Source organism: Myxine glutinosa, chromosome 1 (assembly GCF_964187855.1).
Source record: "Myxine glutinosa chromosome 1, kmMyxGlut1.1, whole genome shotgun sequence".
Taxonomy (NCBI): domain Eukaryota; kingdom Metazoa; phylum Chordata; class Myxini; order Myxiniformes; family Myxinidae; genus Myxine; species Myxine glutinosa.
The window spans coordinates 160009884-160034588 of record NC_136261.1 but is presented as its reverse complement, the minus strand read 5'-3'; the positions used below and the strand labels follow the sequence as shown (position 1 = coordinate 160034588).

At 44.7% G+C, this 24705-nt stretch overlaps 1 protein-coding gene across 5 annotated transcripts in view; it reads left to right on the top strand.

The window, feature by feature from the left end:
* Positions 1-17482, top strand: part of SLC38A10 (solute carrier family 38 member 10) — a 54345-nt gene extending 36863 nt beyond the window's left edge. Inside the window, exons 13-17 of one of the 5 annotated variants that reach the window (XM_078779154.1) lie at positions 8012-8191; positions 8364-8453; positions 10555-10644; positions 12753-13463; positions 15517-17482. In XM_078779154.1, the coding sequence (XP_078635280.1) occupies positions 8012-8191; positions 8364-8453; positions 10555-10644; positions 12753-13463; positions 15517-16310 (1865 nt within the window). In that variant the 3' untranslated portion in view covers positions 16311-17482. Of the gene's footprint in view, positions 1-8008; positions 8192-8363; positions 8454-10554; positions 10645-12752; positions 13464-15516 lie in introns of all 5 variants that reach the window. The other 4 variants (XM_078779151.1, XM_068121118.2, XM_068121114.2 and 1 more) reach the window with 4 other exon arrangements.
* Positions 17483-24705: the final 7223 nt, after the last annotated feature.

Below are 24705 nucleotides of genomic sequence, written 5' to 3'. Positions count from 1 at the left end.
ACACTACCTTGGGGAACACCAGCCTGAACAGGAAGAGGAGATGAGAGAAACCCATTCAGGGCCACACGTTGACTACGACCAGAGAGGAAGTCCGCCAGCCATGCGTGGAGATTTCCATGGATACCAAAGGAGGAGAGTTTGGTGAGCAGAGCAGGGTGCCAGACCGTATCGAAGGCACGTGAAATGTCAAGGGAGACGGCTCTAATTTCCTGTTTGGCGTTGAGGACCTCCATCCATTGTTGAGAAAGCAGAAGCAGCATGTCCAGAGTAGAGTGACCAGGTCTGAAACCAAATTGATGATCAGAGATCAAGCCATTGGAGAAGAGGAAAGATTTCATATCTGAAGCAATGATGGATTTTATGACTTTGCTGATAATTGGGAGAAGGCTGATTGGTCTGTAGTTGCTGGGATCTGTTTTTGCACCTTTTTTGTGCAAAGCGGTGATGTTGGCTGATTTCCAAGCAGATGGCAGATGACCTTGAGCAAAAGAGGGTGAAGAGAACAGAAAGAGGGAGTGAAAGAGTGGAAGCACATGATTTTAGGACCCGTGGGCTGATGCCGTCAGGACCAGTTGCAGAATCAGAGTCGAGGGTTGACAGAAACTTTTCCACCTTGTCAGGAGGAAAGGACACAGAGTCCAGGAGCAGCTGGGTACGACTGGGTATGGTGGGTACAGAGAGGGATGGGTTTGGGACACAGGATTTAGAGGCAAACACAGAGTTGAGGCATTCAGCTTTTTCACGTGCGGAGTCAGCCGTTAAGCCGTTTGAGGTGAGGGAGGGGATGGAGGGGGAACAAACACCAGAAACAGATTTGACCAGACGCCACCAGGATTTGGAAGAGGGAGACAGATAAGAGAGTTCGGTCTTGAGAATGGTGAGATATTGTTTCCTGGCTCTCCTGAGGGTGGACACACACTTGTTTCGGGCTTTGTGAAAGGAAATGAGATTTCCTTCCATTGGATTTGCTTTCCAGGAGACGAAAGCAAGTTGTTTCAGGGCAACAGCCTCACCACAAGATTCCGTGTACCATGGACGGGAGGAAGGGTATGACAACTGAAGACGAGATGGGATAAATCTGTGCATGAGAGAGAGCAATTTACTTTGAAAGAATTCCCAGGATGAGTTTATGTCAGAGGCGGTAGAGATGGGAGACCAGTCCAGATGATTGATGGCTGCTTGAAGACCGTGCCAGTTGGCCTGAGTGAAATGCCAGACTCGTCGACGCTGAGGAGGCTCTCTGAGAATGGTCAGAGAGATGTCCACTTTGACAAGCACATGATCAGATGAGCCGATTGGAGCAGAAGAAGAGCAGCAGACATTTTCAGGGAAGTTTGTTATAACCAAAGGGTTGGCCTTTTCCGGGCACCGTGGTCCCCTTTTTGAAGCAATGTTTTATGGCCGGATGCCCTTCCTGCCGCCAACCCTGTTAGTCGCCTCTTGCGAAGCACAGGGAATTACCAGTGAACTGGTGCTCAATTTGGCGACCTCGGAAGGATGACAGGCTGAGTCAACCCCCCTGGCATTGACCGGGATTCGAGCCCAGGATCCTCCGATCCCAAGCCGGCACCCTAACCGCTAAGCCAACACCAGGCTCCAATATTGGATTGAAGGAAAATATTAAATAATTATATCTGAAACCGCTCACCATATCGATGCGAAATTTTAGACATATCATCTAACAGGACTGTTGCATATAGTTTGAAAATTATGATGTCATAGGTCACGTGGTTTGGCAGCCATATTGGGTAGAAAAACGAACCTTATCAGATCAACAGGAAACTTCACAAATGTGATCCCCTACCCATACATATGCAGAGTGATGGCATCTACCCGTTGTGGGACTATGCGGAGGCATATTGGCGACACAGTCACATTGTTCTAGTTTTCATTCTGCTGCTTTATACCTCAGCATGCTTTCGGATTGTTATTTTAGGAGTCGCGGAAGGCGAGAGAACGAGGCCATTCGTAGGGTTCAAAGATGGTTTATTGTAACAGCAAGATCCAGCACACTAAACTCGAACGGAAGTCAGCATGCTTATATAAAGCCAAAAGCCCTCTTCGGAGGGCGTGGCTCTGGCAACCGTGCGTGCGTCACGTCCGCACAACCACAAGTCCAAAAGGCCCGTGCACGTGTATTATGCCCAAATAAGGTAATCACATAAGGTAACCGCCACATACGTCCCCCCAGAATGCACTCCACTGGCCTATGCGTAGGCCGAGGCGACCGAGGGGCTGGGCAAGTCCTCGGGGGAGGCTGCCGAGGTTCCTCGCGGGCCTCCCGAGGTTGCAGGTCGCGGGTGCAGTGCCGAGAAGGCTCGAGCGGTGCACGCGAAAAGCGGGTGAGCCAACCGAGGGGCTGGTCAAGGCCTCGGGGGAGGCTGCCGAGGTTCCCCGCGGGCCTCCCGAGGATGCAGGGTCGGAGAAGTAGTTGCGGTTGTAGTTGTAGTTGCGCGAGGGTGACGAAGCGGCCGTGCCGAAGCGGCCGATCATCTACATATACGCACCATTCGAGTCTACCTGTCACGGATTAAATGTCACAGGAATGTTCCGGAGCGATGGCCGTCCGAGTTCTTATAGACGCCTCTCAGTGGTTAGAGAGAGCATAACACCTGGGTTCAACTTAGATACAATTTCATTACATTCTCCCCGCCGTTAAAATGACACTTCCGCTAAGGCAGGAATCAGGCACGCAGCAGCAATAGTAGGGCAGGGATTGTCTGTCCATGTCAGTCGGTCCATCCGTAGCGATCGGGGCGACGAATTTCCCTTCCAGCACGGGTCCGGAAACTACCGGGTACTACATCCCCAAGTCCGGAGTCCCCTGCGTTGGAGTAGCCGCCTAAGTCAGGTGACGAAGGTGGCACCACAGAGCCTACAGGTTGGGGTGTATTTGGCGGCGAGATGGCCGGCAGATGCTCCATAGGCGGAGCAACGGGAGAGTCCATAGACTCGTAAATTGGTTCGTCGATTTCCCCGCAAGGGGCCAGGTGGCGTACGGAGACAGTTGAGTCGCGTCCATCAGCCATCAACATGCGAGCATGCTCGGGATTAGCTTGGAGTACTTGCACCTTATCCACTAGTGGATCATACTTACTCATGCGGGCCGCACGTTTGAGGTAAGCCGGCCCCGGCTCTGCAAGCCAACTAGGTAAAGGTCGGATACTACCCGAGCTCCTCGGGTGATGAAACATCCGTTCATGGGGAGTTTGGTTGGTTTCCGTACACAGTAAAGTCCTGATCGAGTTCAGTGCCGCAGGAAACGACCAAGCCCATTTATCTAGGCCTCGGCCGAGGGACCTAAGGCTTCGCGTGACGGCTCTCCATATAATACCATTGAAGCGTTCGACCAGTCCATTCGCCTGCGGTCTATACGGAGTGGTATAGCTAGAAGCGACATTATGCTGGAGTAAGAAGCTCCTCACCTCCTGGGACAGGAACACCGCACCTCGATCAGTATGCACGTAGGCCGGCTTCCCAAACATAGAAAACAAGTTCTGCAGGCACCGGTTAACTGTGGCGGCTGTCATATCTACACACGTGAAAGCGAAAGGGAATCTCGAGAACTCATCAACGATAGTGAGCAGATAACGAGAGTTACTCGATGCCAGTGACGCCAGCAGTGGCCCTTTGAAGTCCATCGCCAATCTCTCCCACGGCCCAGTTGCTCGGACCAGTGTCCCCATAGGAGGGTTGTAAAAACGCGGTTTGAGTTCAGCACATACAGAACAATTGCGACAGACCTGGCGAATGTCTTCAACCGAGTAGGGCAAGTTACGACTACGCACAAAATGAGCGAAACGAGTCATCCCAGGATGGCACAAAGTGTCGTGCAAAGCGCGCAGATCCTCCAGAGATATGAGGCCCGCACACGTTGCCGGCCACGATAAGGCGTCGGCAACCAGGTTATCCCTCCCAGGGCGATATTTGATTGTGTAGCAGAAATGGGCGAGTTTGATGCACCAGCGAGTGATTTTCTCATTCTTAATGCGTTGAGCATGCAGGGCGTTGTACATAAACGCAACGCTCTGTTGGTCCGTGATAATTTGGAAGCATCGTCCGAGCAATTAGGGACGCCAACGCCGAATCGACTCGATGATGGCATACGCCTCCCTTTTGACAGATGAATGTCTCCGCTCAGCGGAGGTGAAAGTCCGCGAAAAGAAGGCCACAGGGCGCCCCCCGGGAGAGAGTCGCAGCTATCGCATGATCCGATGCATCACTTTCCAAAACAAAAGATTTATTTTCGTCAATCGTCACCACAGCGGCACCAGCGATGTCGGACTTAAGGCTATGGAAAGCGGCCTTGGCGGCAAGGCTCATGGGGAACGCTTCGCAGTCCACAAGTGGGCGGAGTTTCGCGGAGAAATTTTGTACCCACTTAGAATAATGAGCGAACAGCCCGAGAGCACGCTTCAGCGAAGCACGATCGCAGGGCGGGGCCATGTCGAGCAAGGGTCGCAGACGCTCCTTATCAGGAGAAACAGAGCCATGGGTCACGGTGTACCCCAGAAGATCTGTCGTGCGAGCGGAGTAACGACATTTAGCCTCATTCATAGTTAAGCGATACCTCTGCGCGACCTTGAGGAAGCGCTTCAGATTAGCATCATGATGTTCCTGGTCATACCCGCAAACCGTGAGATTATCCAGATATACAAAGACATCGGTCAAGTTCTCCTTAGTGATGAGGTCGTCCATAGCCCACTGAAAACAAGTGACCCCGTTCGTGACCCCAAAAGGTAGCCGGGTGAACTGGTATAACCTTTGACCCGATTCAAACGCTGTATAGATGAGATCGGCCTCGGAGATGGGGATTTGATGATACGCACTACGCAGATCGAGAGTGCTATAGACCGAATACTGGGCCACCTGTCGAACCAGGGAGTCCATCCCGGAAGGGGGTAGGCGTCCAGCTGTGTAAACCGATTAATCGTCTGCGAATAGTCGATTACCATGCGTTTGCGATGCGCTTTGCTTCGTACCACTAGAACTTGGGCCCGCCATAGCGACCGACTATGTTCTATGATACCTTCCTTTAATAGCTGGGCCGTTTCTTCAGCAATGAATTGCGCGTCAGCTTGTGAGTAGCGTCGCGATTTAACCGCTACAGGTGTACAGTCCGTGGTCATATTGGGGAACAGCGACAGCGGCTCAATTTCCATCCCTGCAAGAGCACACACAGCAAGCGTATCAGTGCCACCAAATTCCATTTCCAAACGTCCATGTCGCTTGAGAAAATCATGTCCTAACAAAACTTCTGCACATAATGCTGGTAAGACCATGAGATGCACATCCGGAAACATTCGTCCCTTAATCACAAGCTTCAGTCAACGTTCCCCTTTTGTGCTGAGCCATAGCCCCTGAGAGGCCATAAAGATTCGGCGTCTTGTCCGAAGAATCGGCCATCCATGTTTTTGCACAAGTCGAAAATCAACATAACTATCTGTGGAACCTGTGTCGACCAAAGCATTAGCAAAAATTCCCTCGATCATAAGTGGGATTATAGCATGAGCCAGGCCAGGTGGACCTGTAGTTATCGAGTCGTCAAGGCGAGGCGCTCGTGCCTCGCGTGTGGATCCAACGCCAGCTAAAGTCTTTCGTGCCGTTGAAATCATTTGTAGGCCAGTCGTGCCGCCTCCAGAGGGCGCACGTGCCACGCGTGAAGTTCCCAGCGTTCGTGCCGTTGCAGTAGCTTGTAGATCATACGTGCAGCCTCCGGATGGCGCTCGTGTCACGTGCGGAGTTTCAAAGCCAACATTAGCTGTTCGGGTGGCCGATCCAGGAAGTTGGCAGGGTGTCGGAAGAACGCCGGCCAAGGACGGTTGCACCGCGTACTGTCGTGTTTGCGCCACTTGTTTAGTCGGTGCGACGAGTCTCACCAAGGTCGAGCTCTCAGCTAGGGGCCCACGGGAAGGGGCGATCCCCATCAAAGTCAGGTGAGGTGCCCCGCGCACCGCTCGGTCCGCTGGCTCGGCGATAAGCACATTCATCGTCGAGCGGGCTCGTTTGCCCCGCGACGACGATCGGCAAACTTTTGCAAAATGACCCGGCTTTGAGCACAAATGACATGTCGCATTTTTAGCCGGGCAAACAGACCTGAGATGATTTTGATTCCCGCAGAAATAGCACGTAGTGTTACTTCCGGGCTTGGGTCCAGCTGCTGCGGCTGCCGTCAAGCCCGGATCAGGATCCTCCTCGGGAGTGGCCTGGGTCTCCGATTCCGGCGGAGGTGCCGAGGCTGCATCCACGACCTCGGCGGTCACTCTCTCCGGTCGAGTTTGTCGAGATGTCCCCGCAGTGACGTATGGATGTTCATACGCGTCGGATTGTTCCCGTGCTTGGGTATAAACGTGAGATAGCCGTAGTGCTTCGGCGAGTGTCAAATCGGCTTCTTCAAGAAGTCTCTGTCTGACGACTGGGGACCTAAGTCCGGCGACGAAAGAATCACGTACAAGATCATCACGGACTTGTTCATGAGTACGTACCTCTGGGGCACTCTCGTTCAGCAGATGTCGGAGGTCTTGAGCAAAGTGATCTAAAGTCTCCGTGGGCTGTTGTCGTCGTATTGCGAGCAAATGCCGGGAATAGACAGCGCTTCGTTTTTTAATGTAAATACGCTTCAGCTCTGCCACGGCAGCATCGAACGTTACACATTGTTCGATCGCCCGGTACACGTTGTGGTGTACCTTTGTTTGCAGTACGTCTAGTTTCGTTTCATCGGTGATGACGGCTTCCTGAGCCTTGAATTGGTTATCCAAGGTTTTCAGCCAGTGTGTCAATTCGGCAGCCGCGTCCGCCGCTTGAGGGTCAGCTGCGAAGATCGGCATCTGGATCATTTTGTGACTCGCCATGTCGCTCTCGTTCGCCTCTTGTTCTCGTTCAGACGAAGAGACGAATTGTAATTAATTGTTATGAAAGTCAAATCCACAACATTGTCCTAATAGTAGGTTTAATGACAATTCGATCTCTGGCAACATCCTGTAGAAATACAATCATGCAATATATCAGGATTATATAATCAAGGAGAAGTTCAGCAATGATCAATCAGTGCAAGCAAGCCTAGATCATCTACATATACGCACCATTCGAGTCTACGTGTCACAGATTAAATGTCACAGGAATGTTCCGGAGCGATGGCCGTCCGAGTTCTTATAGACGCCTCTCAGTGGTTAGAGAGAGCATAACACCTGGGTTCAACTTAGATACAATTTCATTACAGGGGCAATCTACATAATGTGCAAATTATGCCTGCACGTTATGTTGGCTGCCCCTGAACTGGATCTTCCACGTTATCCATGCAGCATATGTTGCATGATGATGCTATGACATTAAACTAAATGATTTTACGTCAGACTCATACTTGATCATAAAAGCCTTTCAGGTTGCATTTTTCACACTTTGGCCAGGGCACAGCCCCGGGAACACTATAAGTGCACACAGCATGAAACAAATGCACAGCTAATGCTCGAGCATGACTTGCAGGTTGTTACTTCGTCATATTGTAGGCTATGCCTTCATCTTGTATTTTTTGAAAAGTTCAAATACTTTGTAGTTTTGGAGAGATTAATTCTTTTTTTTATGCCGCAGCAGCCAAAGGCATTATGTTTTTGGGTTGGCTGCCTGGCTGTGCGTCTGGCTGTACATCCATCTGTACATGCGTTTTTGTGGCATATTTTCGTTACCACAATAATTTGTGAACCACGGAAGGTATTTCAAGCAAACTTGGCAAAAGTATGAACTGATTCAAAAATTTGGGTTCAGCTGGTCAAAAGTCATGGCATTTGAAAATAATTTTGCAGATCATAGGTTGACATATAACGCATTGACTAATTCGTGTCAAATTCCAATTTTTTCTTATTCTCAATTAAGGATTGGATAAACATGGAATGTTGGAGTATACTATGTTATCCCACTTTCAGTACAATTTACTTTTTCCTGCAGTGTAATAGTATTTAAGTCTCTTTATGTGCAATTTCTCGACTTTCCTTGTTCTTGGTCTGCCTTCAAGTAGAAAAACCAGCCATGCAGTGGAAAGATAAGCCTGGAGTTGAAGTTGCTGGCGAAGGTGTTGCTAATGGGATTGGTGAGGGACGCCAGCTTGAAAAACCAGATTTGCCTGAGGAGCAGAAAGAGCAACCAAAGGAGGTTGAGGGACAATTGGAGAAGGACCAACTTGCTAAACCTAAACACGGTAATGGAAATGGGATGAGAGGATTGATAGGCTTGTATGACAAACTGTGCCACGGCCTCTATTTGTGTCAAACTTATTCCGCATTTTAAAATGTAATTTGTAAAACGTTGTCACTGGCTGTACACTGAGCTGTTGGCAGATTTTTATATTGCTTCAATGGTTACCTTCTTAGAACCCGAGGAGCATAGGCATGAACCTCCTGTACCACGTGATGGGGTGTTGGTGCAGAGGGGGGAGAGTGATGGAGACAACGTACAAAGGGGTATGTGTTAGACTGGAGGGAGGGGGGTTGGGGTGAGTCAATCACACACATAGGGTATTTAGATTTGAAGGGTTGGCCAGTTTTATTAGCACTAACAGAATTAAATTAATGTTCATTATATTATTGTAGTCGCCGGGCTGTCACAGTAAGGGGTGTTGCAAAACATTTTACCTTTTTTCCCCCCGAATGCGTGCACAACCGTAACGGGTTCTCGGGGGGGAAAAAAGGTAAAATGTTTTGCAACACCCCTTAGCATGGTACGAACCGCGCCAAAGCGGTCACGCCGGCCAGCCTTTTCAGCTGTTCCCACCAGGATCTCGGGCCTATCCTTATTTCAACATAAGGCTGCAACATAACAAAATGTGAAAAAAGTGAAGGGGTCTGAATAATTTCTGAATGCACTGTATATTGCGGCCTTGCACACCTATCGCGGTGTGCAAGGCCGCAATTCTCCTCAAAAGGACATGTAAGACAGATTACAAAGGGTAGAACGATTACAACAATATAATGAACTTTGATTGAAAAAGAGTAAACGAAGAAGCAGTTTTCGAAACAAGTATTAGGAGAGGGCATACAGAGTCTGTCAGAATGAATGAATGAATGTCTGGCCAGACAAATAACGATGCATTTTCTAATCAAATAAAATCACCTCACACTTATTTAAACATGTACTAAAAAATAACTTCAGTTTCACTGAACAGTTTTAACCCGCTAGGAGTCATTTTTGCAACACTATCATGGTTTTTATGTTTTGTTCTTTCCGGTCAGTGCAGATTCCTGTCTGTTGGATTGGAAACATGTTGGAGGCATTGACACATTTTCGTATATACAGCCCCCACCAAAAAAAACGCAAGCGACCTTAGACAGGAACTGCATATGCCAGGAATTTATATCCCATGGATAGCCGGTTTAAGACTAAATTTGTACAGAACATCGCCCAAACTGATAGTTGTGATGCGCCTCTAGTCTCACACATGTTAACATGTGTGGCGAATAGCTAAACAAAGGCAATACCTTAATTTGTTTCTCTCAAGGTTTCTCAACTAACCAAATCGTTGACGCAGGAACACGTAGCACACACAGCCTTATGCAAATATAAATAGTTTATGAAGCACAAGACAGACGACACAGAATCCAGAATACAAAGACAAAAAATAATCACAAGAATTAATAACAAGCTTATTCAACCCCATTGATGTGCCCACACACAACAATGCACACATAACCAGACGGTGCTGCCCGCCTGGGTGAGCTTTTCCGACTGGAGGTTTCGGGATGTGTTGGACATTGAAAAGCCATGGAGTTATTGGCCTCATGGTGGATACCTTTTGCTTGCAGGCTGGCGGCAGCAATGCCTGATCCCACATCCCAATATACACTTTATAGTGGCCTCAAAACAGCCTTCAAGGTCAACGTGCAGTAGCTTAAAACTTTGCACAGATTCTGAAGTACCTACACCAAAACTTTTGGGCCTCCAGATGCTACGGTTCAGCTTGTTGTCTTATAGCCTGGAATTAAATTACATTAAACCAGACTTTTTGCAACTTCATCTACACATCGTAACCCACAATTTCCAAATGAAAAACAAATTGTACAAATTTCAGAAAGTTAATTAAAAATACAAAGCTAGAATATCGTGGTTGGATAAGTTTCCATCCCCCTTATAATAGCAACTGTAAATTAGCTCACGTGTAACCAATCACCTTCAAAATCACACACCAAGTTAATTGGCCTCCACCTGTGTTAAATTGTAGTGATTCTGATTATTTCAGAATAAATTCATCTATTCCTGTAGATTCCTCTGCTGGGTAGTGCATTTTACAGTGAAGACTCAACCATGAGCACCAATGGCCTTTCAAAAGACCTTTGGGATGAAGTTGTAGAAAAGCAAAGATCAGCGAATAGACCAACTTGCTAAACCTAAACACGGTAATGGAAATGGGATGAGAGGATTGATAGGCTTGTATGACAAACTGTGCCACGGCCTCTATTTGTGTCAAACTTATTCCGCATTTTAAAATGTAATTTGTAAAACGTTGTCACTGGCTGTACACTGAGCTGTTGGCAGATTTTTATATTGCTTCAATGGTTACCTTCTTAGAACCCGAGGAGCATAGGCATGAACCTCCTGTACCACGTGATGGGGTGTTGGTGCAGAGGGGGGAGAGTGATGGAGACAACGTACAAAGGGGTATGTGTTAGACTGGAGGGAGGGGGGTTGGGGTGAGTCAATCACACACATAGGGTATTTAGATTTGAAGGGTTGGCCAGTTTTATTAGCACTAACAGAATTAAATTAATGTTCATTATATTATTGTAGTCGCCGGGCTGTCACAGTAAGGGGTGTTGCAAAACATTTTACCTTTTTTCCCCCCGAATGCGTGCACAACCGTAACGGGTTCTCGGGGGGGAAAAAAGGTAAAATGTTTTGCAACACCCCTTAGCATGGTACAAACCGCGCCAAAGCGGTCACGCCGGCCAGCCTTTTCAGCTGTTCCCACCAGGATCTCGGGCCTATCCTTATTTCAGCATAAGGCTGCAACATAACAAAATGTGAAAAAAGTGAAGGGGTCTGAATAATTTGTGAAGTGAAGGGGTCACGGGGTCACGTGATCACGGGGTCAAAGTGAAGTGAAGTGAAGATGGTCACGGGGTCAAAGTGAAGGGGTCACGCCGGTCACGCCGGCCAGGTATAAAAATATTTCAAACGCCTTGAATATCCCTTTGAGCACAGTCAAGACAATCATTAATAAGTGGAATGCATATGGTACCACCAAGGCCCTACCTAGATCAGGCTGTCCCTTCAAACTGGATGACCAAGCAAGGAGACTGATCAGAGAGGCCACCAAGAGGCCAATGGCAACTTTGAAAGAGCTACAGGACTTTATGGCAAAGACTGGTCATTGTGTGCATGTGACAACAAAATCCCAAACACTCCACAAGTTTGGCCTGTACGGTAGGTTGGCAAGAAGGAAGCAATTACTAAAAAAAGCCCATCTTGAGTCCCGCTTGAGGTATGAAAAAAACCACTCTGGAGATTCTGAAGCCATGTGGCAAAAAGTTTTGTGGTCTGATGAAACCAAGATATAACATTCTGGCCGAAATGCAAAACGTTACATTTGGTGCAAACCCAACACAGCACATCACCCAAAGAACACCATCCCTACTGTGAAGCATAGTGGTGGCAGAATCATGTTATGGGGATGTTTCTCATCAGCAGGGACTGGGGCACTTGTCAGGATAGAAGGGAAAATGGACAGAGCAAAATGCAGAAAAATCCTAGAGGAAAACCTACTGTCCTCTGCAAAAAAGCTGAAATTGGGACTAAGTTCACCTTTCACCATGACAATGACCCAAAGCACACAACCAAAGCTACACTGAAGTGGCTAATTTACAAAAAGATAAATCTCCTTAAGTGGCCCAGTCAGAGCCCCGACCTAAATCCAATCGAAAATCTGTGGCATGACTTGAAGATTCCTGTCCATCAACACCCTCTACACAACTTAACTGAGCTTGAACGCAACTTGACAGAACAATGGGCAAATATTGCCCAGTCAAGGTGTGCAAAGTTGGTAGAGATCTATCCCAACAGACTCGCAGCTGTAATTGCTGTCAAAGGTGCTTCCACCAAGTATTAACTCAGGGGATTGGATAAACAATCTAGATTGGATAAAACACTTATCCAATTAAGATAATCTAGTTTTGTATTTTTAATTAATTTTCTCAAATTTGTAGAATTTGTTTTTCATTTGAAGTTGTGGGTTATGATGTGTAAATAAAGGTGAAAAAAGCCTGATTTAATGCATTTTAATTCTAGGATACAAGGCAACAAAAGGTGAAAATTTTCAAAGGGGGGTGTAGACTCTATCGGCACTGGAAGTAATGCTGACTTCCTAACCAAATGTCTGGTGATGAGGGAGTCAATGCTTTGAACTGAATTTGGTTTGGTGTTATACCTGTCCATGTATCATTCATGACAATTTGAGTGTGCTTGAGGAGGAAACATTGGAATTGTTTTGTTGAAGTAAACTTGCTTTTTTGCATCATAAGTAGCAGTAGCAGTCATAAGTAGCATCATAAGAAAATTTTACGATGGAGAAGAAAGGGGGAAATAGTAAAGCTGTAAATGAACCCCAGGGTATGACATTAGAGTGTTGTATAATTAACAGAATTCTGATAAATAATTTCCTCTCTGTGCAGTGATGTTACATAAATTGTTGTAGAAAAGAAAAAGGTTGTATTTAAAACCGAAATGTTTTGTTTAAAATTCCACTTATGAGGCTTTTTCTGTCCCATTAGCCATTGCAGGGGAGGATCTGGAGATGGAGAAACAGGAGCAAATTAATCCAGATGGCAGAAAAGGACAGGAGGCTAAGAATCTGGAGCAACCGGTGATTGTAGCCGAGCCAAAGGTCAAGGCTGTAGCAGAAAAACGAGAGATTGGCAAGAGAGATGAGGTTGTGGTGGCTAGAGGTGCTGATATTCAGGGTGATGTGCCAAATATTGAAAACCATCATGAGGATCAGAAGAAAGAGGAGAAGAAAAAAGAAGAAAATATCTTGGTTGATTTACCACAATTGGAGAACAGAGTTATTGGCACTGTGAATGCAGATGTTGCGAGGGTAATCGATGCTCAAGTGAAGTCTGATGGTAAAGATGAGCTGGTAATGGATAGGGAAAAGATGAAAGTTTTACAACCCAATGCAGAAGAAGCAGGTGTTGGAGTGGCCGCAGCCGCGGGGGCCAAGGAGAAAGACATTCAGGATGTGATCCCGGAGCAGCCGAAAATGGAGCGGAGAGTCGAACGGGCAGTGGTGAAGATGGGAGATGAGGGAAGGGTCGATCGACAGGATGCACCTCCTGAGGGAAGACACGAGCTGCTTGAGCTCATTAAGGAGCAGCAGGAGCAGCAAAAGCGCTTGCTGGAACAACAAGTGAAACTTCTCGCTGTAATCGAAGAGCAGCACAAGGAGATGCACCACGGGCAAGTTCCACGACAGGATTTGCAAGGTGTGGTTTCTGTTTGTTTGTAGTCATTAGTAAACCTCTTCAAAAGCTTCTGAAAATATTCTTGCCTTTCATTTGCACTCGTTGTTCTTTATTTTTATTTCACACTTTCCTCTTTCTTAGTGTCGCCCACATCTGTAACTGATCTATCACTCATTTTTCTAAGTTTGCAAGTCAGAGATTGTGCATTTGAATGTACATTGACACAATAATGTACATCTGAGAATGTCCTAACACGGACAAATGCAGCGTTTCCATCCACACAACGTGCTCAAATAATAAAACATAAAATTCATTTTTTGCATTCAAAGAATCGTTCGAGAGGCAAGCAATCTGTTTATCACCTTGGAAGCAGTAATCAATCCATCAATCGGGGTTCCCAGACGTGCCGACATCAATGTAAACTGTGTACGTTATATGCCAGACTGATAGTGGGTGATTAAATGTCAATCTCTGAATATTGTATGCTGAACAATTATCGTGGCATTAACAAAACATTGTAAATATTTATCACATCGGCCACCTAAGGTGGACGGCGGTTATGTTTTCACCCGTTTGTCTGTCTGTCTTGAGAGCAGGACATCTCAAAAAGTTATGAATGGATTCGGACGAAACTTGGTGGGCAGTTGGGTGTGTGACGAGGATGGATTGATTGGATTTGGGTGAAGATCCCGATCCTGATGAGATATAATTTTTTATAGTGATTCTGCACAATTTAGAGATGAGGCTAAAAACTATATATGGCATGGTATTTCAAAAAGTTGTAGACAGATTATGACAAAACTAGGTGGATGAGTTGGGTAGGTAACAAGAACAAGTCGATTAATTTTTGGTTAAGAATGCGGATGCACATCCAGCCTATCAGTGGGCTACAAAACGTTCAGCCTGGCAGAGGTATGCCCTCCATCGAGTGTCGTTTTAGTTACCTCTGCCACCTAAGGTGGGCGGAGATTAGTTTTAACCCCTGTCTGTTTGTCTGTGAACAGGATAACTCAAAAAAGTCTGGACGGATTTGGATGAAATTTAGTGGACAGGTTGGGTGTGTGTGACAAGGACCAAAAATATGAGGTTTTGGGGAAGATCTGAAATCTATTACTTATCTTGTAACCTTTAAAGAAATAATTTGCCCCTGGAGTGATTTAGGGTTAATTAGACAAAGAGTTTGAATACTCGTGCAACTGAGAATCATCCGATTTGTTTTCTGCTAATCAAAATTATTCACATTTTAACTGCATTTTTTAAGCTTTATCACTTTGGAGGAGTTTGTGAAGACTATATATATGAAGTTTGATTTGAAAGCATCATGAAATAAGCTCAGGTGGCATCAAAATGTGAAAACTTTGGAGAGGGGACGAGGGGGGGGGGGGGTGAATACTTTTGCAGGCCACTGTAGGACTGACACCTAAGTTTTCCCACTCGTTCAAGGAGTCCAAGAAGATATATTGAAATGAGGGTTAAACCCCACCCCCAGGCTTCTCACTGCACTTTTGAAATTTGGCCAGGGTGCGGGTGATAGCTCGCCTATTCCTTGTGCAGGACACAGTGGGGTCTTTAATGTCCACCAACTAATGCCGACATACAAGATAGATGCCCAGTTTTACGTCCATCCGAGGGACGCTGCACAAATTGATGAATCGCCCTGCTTGTGAAACACCAGGTTGACAGTTTATAGCTGGGTCGGGATTCTAACCCAGGCTCGATGGCTTAGAGGTGAGTGCCCATTAAATAATTACCCACCACTTTATCTTAACTACCAGTGGCAGTGCAACTTATCTTGGGATTGGCATACTTCTGCTCTTGCCTTCTGCACTCTATACATTTGCGTTAGTGGTAAGGCAAAGCCAATTTGTTGTTGAGATCTTTGGTGAAAGATTTTATCGAAAATGGCAAACTGACTACTGTACATTGTTACTTCTCACTTAACAATTATTATTGCTTTCAGGTGCGATCAGCTCAAAAGAGGCTCGTTTTGCATTCATAGTTTGCAAACACAGTGAGGCTTGTTCTCTCTCTCATTGCTTTTGTTTTGATTTCTTTTTTTTTATCGATGCCAAAGGTACTCAAGTGGAAGTGGCCAATGCAGAGGAAGATGGCCATCTCAGAGTTGAAGGCATGGTATCAGAAACCCATCGATTGGCCTTGAAGGATTCTAAGCCTGAAGTGGATGGTGGGTTCATACCTGCCTTGCCAAAGGCCAGTAACGACATTGAACAGAAGAAAATTGCTGAAGATGGAGATAGCAACAAGGTTGTCAATAATAATCATAATAATGTTGCAGCAGTTGGAGCTCCAATTCCTTTGGTTTCTAGAGCAAAGGAAGAGATAACAATTGCAAATGTTTTGCTTGTTGAAGCTGGACTAGTCGGAGAGGAAACCAAGATCGAAAGGAAAAATGGTGTCATTTCGTCAGATAAAGTGATACCACTTGCAATGCAAGTGAAAAAGTCGGATGAGGGAGAATTATCTAAGAATGTCGATGGCCTAGATTCTGTAGATCCAGCAAAAGAAGCTGAGAGAGCTGTGAAAGTTGAAGATTTAGAAGTGAAAGAACAGAAGGCAATGGAGAGCAGAGTCGTAAGAGAAACACAGGAAGGCATGCATGATCGCGTAGACGCTCAAGATGGACATGATCTGAAAAGGAGACGGAGGTCGTTGGATCCCGAGCAACGACAACAAGACTCAAGGTCTCTGGTGAATTGTAAAACCCAGGATTGCTCGAAAGAGGTGGACAAACCTGATGGTAACATGTTGCAGGATAGACAAATAGCAGAGGGAGACATGGCGATGGCGAGACAGCATATTAGCATTTTGAGCCGACATTTGCAGCAACTTAAAAAAGATGAACAGTGATGAGCTGAGTGACATTGTGGGGATGTAATGTAAAGGGAGGTAGGGTAGGAGTGCAATAAAAAGTGGTTAAAGCATTTGCTCAGCAACCAAGTGCCGTATATGCCACATCCATTCGGTTGCTTGGTTAGTGACTCAGCAAATGGATGTTTTACCCACGAATGCAGGTTTGTTAGAGTTGAAAACTATTGTGTAAACGTTTTGGGGAAAAAGGAAGTGCCTTTCCATTAGTTGCATTGCTGTATGAGCTTTGAAAGAGTAATTGTTCTAACCGGCAAAGTTAGTACAACGATGTCTCGTGGCTCGGCCTTTTCACGTCAAAAAGATCCATAATCATGGACAGGAAATGAAGACACTTGGAATGATTATGGAGTTTGAGTAGCGTGTGTGCGTAAGATCAATGCTCTTTTCCCCTTTAAGTTTCTCTCATTTCCATCCTCCAATCCACTTGGCATTTCTTCATCATCCATGCTCTTCGTCCAAGCTGCGACTTCTGTGTGAAATCGAACTGCTTTGTATGGAAGTATCTTGTCGAGCTGCTTTTCTAACTTTACCAATTTGCTGAAACTTCTACTACACACTGTTTTCGCACTTTTATTTTGACCTTCCCCTGCATCTCCACCTGCCTTCCCTTTTCCCCCTATGTGTTCTGTAAAATCCATGTACTATCCTTAGCACAGAACATGTTTGGGTTGTGCAGTTGTAATATCGGAGTTGGTAATTGTGTGCTCATTCCTATGGGATCAAAACTAGCAAGCTGGCTTTAAATGGGCAAGCACTCGTGGTTTCAAATTTCTTGACAATCGCAGGTGTTGTTTCTTGTCCACCTGTTTCCAACAACCTGTCAGTGGATAACATTCCATTCTACGTCATTAAACGGATTATGATATCCATCAAGTAGGAAATATTAACTTTAACAAAGTTATCCTCAAGGTTTATTTGTATTGGGATTTTTTTTTCCTTGTTTGGGGATAGAATAAGGTTGGGGATACAATACGCGCCGCATGACCAGGCAAAGGTTTTTGGGATTCCAGCACATGATGGATCAGGTTTGACTTGATTAATTGAAAATGGTGAATGTGTTGGATGTTCTTGCTTCATTTTGTAAATGCATTACAAGCTGCTGTTCCTTTTGAAGTGCAAATGTCTTGAATAAAAGATTAGTTTTTTTTTAACCTTTGTGTGATGATACCTATTAACGATTCTTAAATGAACAGGATGCAAGTGAGTCATGTGGGTTAAGGACCGTTCAGTATATACTACAGTAGTAACTGTTAAACATGGAGGTTCTGGAACTCTGATTTCTGATAATAATTTATTAATCAAGTTACTGATGAATCCTGGAAGATGAACTCATTATTATCCATGATGCTTAATGACATCACATCACCCCTGTCATGTGGCCAGATCCTCAGCTCTGATTGGTGTACGTTTGAGGGGACATACATACATACATACGGATAGACAAACACTGTTCTAGACGGCTTTGCCCTATGGGCTACGCCGTAAAAATAGGACCACGGGTCTTGAAGCTTACCTGGATCAGAAGCAACAGTCACTCAAACCCCCCACAGACCTCTTAGACCCTGACATTTAAATCCCGTGAACAAATTTTGGTACATCATGGGCGACGAAGGTTGTGATCAAGCTTCATTGAAATAGTGTGTGTGGTTTTGGAGAAGAGAGCAATCACCTATTTAGGGTGGAGGGTGGGGGGGGGGGGGGGGGGGAGGGTTCCCATTAATTAATTAGCGCAGATTTTGATACTGTCAGTATGCCGTCATTAGGCTTGTGGTCAAGTTTCATTGTGTTTGGTTCAAGCAATAAAAACTGAAGTGTTTACAGGCTCGCTCACTCACTGCCTAATTGACTGACTTACCTATGGACACTGCTCGATCACATAAGCTCACCGGACTAGGTGAGCTACAAATGGGCAATGACATAAACGATGAACATTTTAAATAGTTCAGATATTAATATTCAACAAATGGACAAGAAATATAATGGGGCATTGTTGCCCTCGCCTGAGTAGAGGGTATTGCATTTGAGTCCGTTTGTCTATCTGTCTGTTTCTTTGTTTGTCCGCATACAATAAATATGATTTTCTCTGCAACTGTTTGTCTGATTGACAGGAAATATTCACCATAGGTGCAACTCCACCAGTAGAATTTTTTGATGATGATTATGACGTTATTGGTCACGTGTTATGGCCGCCATCTTGGAAAAACCAAAAAACTTCGCACCTCTATCTCTGAAAGCGCTGCGCAGAAAAAATTGAGACATGGCTCATTGAAAAGAACTCTCCATGCGGAATTAAATATGTTAATGATGATGTCATAGGTGCCTCCATTATGACGTCATAATTTGACAAGTAGAAAACTTCATCCGATCAAGATGAAATTTCTTGAGCGTCATCTAGTGATAAATTTGTCGAGAAAAAAAAATGACGTCATCGGTCACGTGGTTCGGCCGCCATATCTTACTATAATTCACCAAATGTCTGTCTGTCTGTCCGTCCGTTCGAAGGTACCGCAAAAACGGCTGAACCGATCGCGACGATATTTTGGGTGTGTAATCCTGGGATCTCCTGGAGTAAAATCGGCTGTATTGTTTTTCCAATTTCAGCTTTGGCCTCCAGCATTTTCAGGTTTGAACTCCCGCATAACGTTATTTTCCCGGGTGCTGCACAAATGGCTGCACCGATCGGACTCGGTGACCTCGGACAAAGACCTTTTATAAGGACATGGGTTGAATCCCGGCTTGAGAGAATGCCAACCCCCTCCCCGCCATCACGGTCGTCTCTCCAACTCACAATCCCACGAGATATGCAGAAAGGACGACCCAAAACCAATTATTGTACACCGCACCTTTCCTATGCCATCTCCAGGCATTGCATATCGTCATTGCCGGGCACCGAAGGGGGCTCGGCAGTGACGCACGCTGAAAGGAAGTACTCAGTTTTCACTCTGCTTGTTTTCTTTCTTGTTTTCTTGTTTGTCCGGGCAATATCTCAGCCATCCTTTGAGCTAGGAAGTTGAAATTTCGGCACAATAGTGAGCAAGTCCTTTGTCAAAAACGCTATTTTTGTTTTTTGATTAATGAATTAATTGAGGAGTTATTTAATTATTAGCGATTAATTAAGTACTTATTTAATTAATCAAATTTCCTTTCTCTTTTGACCATTAACTCAGGCACCTTTTGAGTTAGGAAGCTGATATTTGGACATGCCAATGACCAGGTGATTTGGCTGCAAAGGCTATTTTTGATTTATTAATTAATCAATGAATCAATTAATTGATTAATTATTTAATTATTCGATTAATGACTAAAATTGTTTATTTTTTTTAAGTTACAGATTCTGATGAAATGGTGGTGGTTTATGTGTTCTCTGACCGAATTGATTAATAATTTATTTTTTTTATGATTATTATTTATTTATTTTCATTATTAATCATTTATTTATTTTCTTTCTCATTTGGCCAATATCTCAGGCACCTTTTGAGCTCGGAAGCTAATATTTGGACATGAGTGAACAAGTGATGTGGCTATCAAGGATATTTTTGATTTATTGATTAATCAATTAATCGATTAATTATTTAATTATTCGATTAATTACTAAAAAAAACAAAAACATTTTCAGTTACAGATTCTGATGAAATGGTGGTGGTTTATGTGTTCTGTGACCGAATTGATTGATAATTTAATTTTTTTATGATTATTATTTATTTATTTTCATTATTAATCATTTATTTATATTCTTTCTCATTTGGCCAATATCTCAGGCACCTTTTGAGCTGGGAAGCTAATATTTGGACATAACAGTGACCAAGTGATGTGGCTATCAAGGATATTTTTGATTTATTGATTAATCATTTAATCGATTAATTATTTAATTATTCGATTAATGACCTAATTAATTAATTTTTTAAGTTACAGATTCAGATGAAATGGTGGTGGTTTATCAAGGATATTTTTGATTTATTGATAAATCATTTAATCAATTAATTATTTATTGATTAATCGATTAATTATTTATTGATTAATCAATTAATTATTTGATTTTTTATTAATGACCTATTTAATTAAATTTCTAAAAGATACATCTTCGGATGAAGCACGAGTGGTTTCGTTATGCTATTAGCCAATTGATTAAGAAAATATTTTGTGATAATCTTTTATTGATTTTAATTATACAATTAATCAATCAATTAGTGTACACCTCTCCCTCCCAATGCAGCCTCTATGAGCTGCACTGCGGTATTGCCAGGCGCCAGAGGCGCCGCCGCAATGCCGCGCTGTGGAATATTTAATTATTTGGCATGGGGGCGGTGTACTTTGAATGTATCTTTACTTGTCTTCTTTTTGATTCGTATATAAACATCATTAAAAGTAAATAATGACCTCGGCCAAAGTTCAAACGACGTGAGTTTAATCTCTGCATGAGGGAATTCCACATAGCTATTTGGGGGGTGTATATGCTAACAGATCACTGTCTCCATCGATCTGCCAAGGCCGTAACACCTATCGGCTCAAAATCCTTTTAACTGTTGACTTGGTAGTTTTTACAATGAAGGAAACATTAACACAGTTGTTAAAAGTTTATTTTGTGATTAATTTGTGATTGGAGTTATGTTGTTTGGAATGAAAAAGAGATATCGAGTTCAAGTGAATGACGACATGCCATGATGGTTTCTACTTTCTGAATGTGAACTTCGCGGATCGCCATATGCAGATTCACCACGGACCCACGATCGATGTTTCTACATGTGAACGTACCCATTTGTTTGCGAACGGGTACGTTTTTCATGGAAGTTCTTCACAAACTTGCTGTCCATGTCTGACGTGCGACTGAAGGTGCTGCAGGAATGTGGAATTTATTGGTTTCATGCTTTAGCATTCGCCTTTTCTGCATTGCCTGCTTCCTTCTGGCCTCCCACCCGTGCGTAGCACGGGTACCTCACTAGTTTGTTTGAACCCAAAAGCCTTAAAAACCACTGAAAACATGTCCTGGCGAGGGTCTGCAATCTGATTGCTCTTTCTAGTTTGTATTGTGTTCGTGTTTGCGATATATAAATTTGTTTCGAGTTCCTTCAGTTTACAATGCCTTCAGAAATTATTCACACCCCTTGACGTTTTTCACATTTTGTTGGGTTAGAAACTGAATTTAAAATGTATTAAATTGAGATTTTTTTGTCACTGGGCTACACATAATACCCCATAATGTCATAGTGGAATAAAAAAAAAAGCAAAATCTTTACAAAATAATGAAATGAAATACAGAAATATCTGATGCACATAAGCTGACACACACACACACACACACACACACACACACACACACACACACACACACACACACACACACACACAACACAGCCACAGCTTGGGGGAAGTGTCGTCATTAACGTCACTTCCTGGGATACTCAGGGTACCAGTGACATCATAACAACGGCTTTTCTCGCCGTACTCAACGTGGCATTTCCTCAAGAGGAATTTCCTCCTCCCCATGGATGCCATCTGAAGGGGACTGTCCTTTTCAAGCAAGGAAGCAGCACATGACATTTTAAAAGTCTTTTGTATGAATTGAACCGGTCCAATTCGGATGGATGTTTTTTAGGAGACACCATCTCCTTATAGTTAGGCAGTTAAGAGGAAGCATCGTTCATTTTTTCAAGAAAGCACCAAATTTGGCACAGATGTAGTATGGACCAATACAATTGTTTTCCTGAGGGGCGCCCAAAAATTCAGAAAATTCAAAAAATCCAAAAAAATGTCCTGGATGCTTGAAAAAGGGGAGAAAACGGGTATTGATTCGAACTAGATTCTGATATTGTGGTCTTGGCAATAGCACACTACTTTACCTACCAGTCACACAGTGTGGAGGAACTCTGGATCGCCATTGACACTGGTAAAAGCTACCGCTACCTTGCCATCCATAAAATTGCCACCGGCCTTGGCCGCAGGAAGTCCGAGTCTTTGCCATTATTTCATGCCTTCACTGGCACAGTCATTTTTGTCTTTTTTTTTTTTTTTGTCACAGTGTCATTTTTTGCCCAAATTGGGAAAAAGACAGCCTGGAAGGCTTGTGAGGCATACCCCAGCATCACGCAGACCTTTCATGCTCTCGCTTATAGGCCATCTGTGGACGCTATTACTATGGAACTACAGAGCATAGAAAGATATGTTGCCATCCTCTATGACCGGTCTACCGAGATAAAGACAGTGAATGACATGCACCGACACTTGTTCACGAAGAAGGGAAGAACAATTGATCACATTCCCCCAACAGCAGACGCCTTCGAACAACACCTAAAACGTGCATGTTTTCAGGCTGGACATGTATGGAGTCAGGCACTTGTGCCCTACCCAGAACTTCCATCACCAGCTGATTGGGGCTGGATGAAAACAGGGACTTCTTGGACACCAATTTGGACCACAATACCACTGATACAGGATGCATGTTCAGAGCTTACAAGCTGCCATTGTAAGTCGGCCTGTAAAGGCAACTGTAAATGCTCCAGGGCAAATCTGCCCTGCACATCACTGTGTGACTGCAATGGACAGTGCTTGTAGTACTACGCGTCTGTGTGAGAGCCTCCACCTTTCAAGTGCCCACAATATTTTAAGTTAAAACTGCAACTGTGTGTAACTTTGATTAATTAATACCATTCCATTGTTATCAGAGACCAATAAAACAATGTGTATCACTTGGAATTGAAATTTTACCTAAAATACTATGAGAGATTCAAGGAAAATGGAAACACCATGGCGGCCATCTTGAAATTAAAGATGATGGATGCCAATCTTTATGCAATTGATCCCATTGGATTCAGAGGCCGTGAAAACATGGGGTAAGACACTGGAACTGTGGTGTTATCGCTCATAGTATAGAAGTTATTGAGGGAAATAGGTCACAGAAGGCGGTCATGTTGAAATTCAATATGGCGGCCACCAGGGGTTCTGAATTTTTGGGCGCCCCTCAGGAAAACAATTGTATAGGTCCATACTACATCTGTGCCAAATTTGGTGCTTTCCTGAAAAAATGAATGATACGCCCTATTTTTGTATACTGAATCGAGGCTCGTGAAAGAGCTAACATTTACTTCACAAACAAATCGACCAGACAAACAAAATACACAAAAAGAGGGAGCGGAAGACAAGATGGGGAGAAAAGGGGAAGCACACAAACACAACATCCGAGAGCAGGGAGATGTGTGGAAGGTAGAGGGCCCGGGGGGAGGAGGCATGGGAAGGGGGGGGGGGGGGGAGAAGTATAAAGCACAAGGACACCAAGGACTTCCAGGACAGAAGTTGGTATTTCAAAAAGTGGAATTGGGGTGAAATTAGCGGGGGTAGAAAAGATCAAGGTTTTGGATGGGGGAAGATAAGAGATGGTGGTGAACAGCTGTTTTAAAGACTTGGAGGGTGGAGTGGGATTGAAGAGAGTGAGGGAGTTTGTTCCAGAGGCGGGAGAAAAGAGGAATGAAGGAGTGAAGGTGAGCAGAGAGTCTTGATTTTGGCAGTTTAACCAAAAGAGGGTTGCAGGCAGATCTTGTGCGACCTGTAGGAATATTTGCGGGGAGAGCCCAGAGAGAGCTGGGGGGGCAAGGCCAGAGAGGAGTCGGTAGAAGACGGAAAGACCACCAACCTGCCTGCGGTGAGTGAGTGAGAGGCCCTTGGAGTTAGCTTCATCGCGTGAGATTCCAATGATTCTGAATGCTTTGGTTTCAACAGCGCGAAGACGAGCTAGGTGTGAGGCAGGAGCACCAGCCCAGAGGGGAGAGCAGTATTCCATTGAGCTGCGGATGAAAGCCTTGTATGTGGTGAGGAGCTCAGGTGTGCCAAGGAAGGACTTCACACGACGGAGGATGCCCAGTCGGCGACTGGCTTTGGAGGCCAGATTTGAAATGTGGTTTTTCCAGGAAAGATCATGGCAGATAGTGAGACCCAAAAGCTTGAGTGACAGAACTTCTTGGAGAGGATTATTCAGAAAGTGGATGGGAGGGTTGTCCAGTCGGTCTTTTCGGAGAGACATCGTAAGAGTGTGAGATACTCAGGGTACCAGTGATTTTTCGGTCTTAACTGCCTAAGTATTACTAGATGGCCGTTGGCTCCCTAAGGGAGCTCATCCGCCTGTTGCCTGGTGTTGTTTTTAGTCCTGGCAGGGTGTCACAGTCACCCTTCGTACTGGCAAAGCCAGTGAGAGGTGTCGGTTTCGTCGAGGACAACCCGACCATGCGGCAGGTAGCACTGAGTTACATGTTACCAATGGCAGTCCCAAAAGACTGACCTGACTGGTAATGTTTGATGGAGTTTTGATGAAAGAGTACCAGGCCTCCATAATCTCACAGTTCACCCTCGACCCTGTCCCAAGGATAGTGGTATGATTCCATGAGAA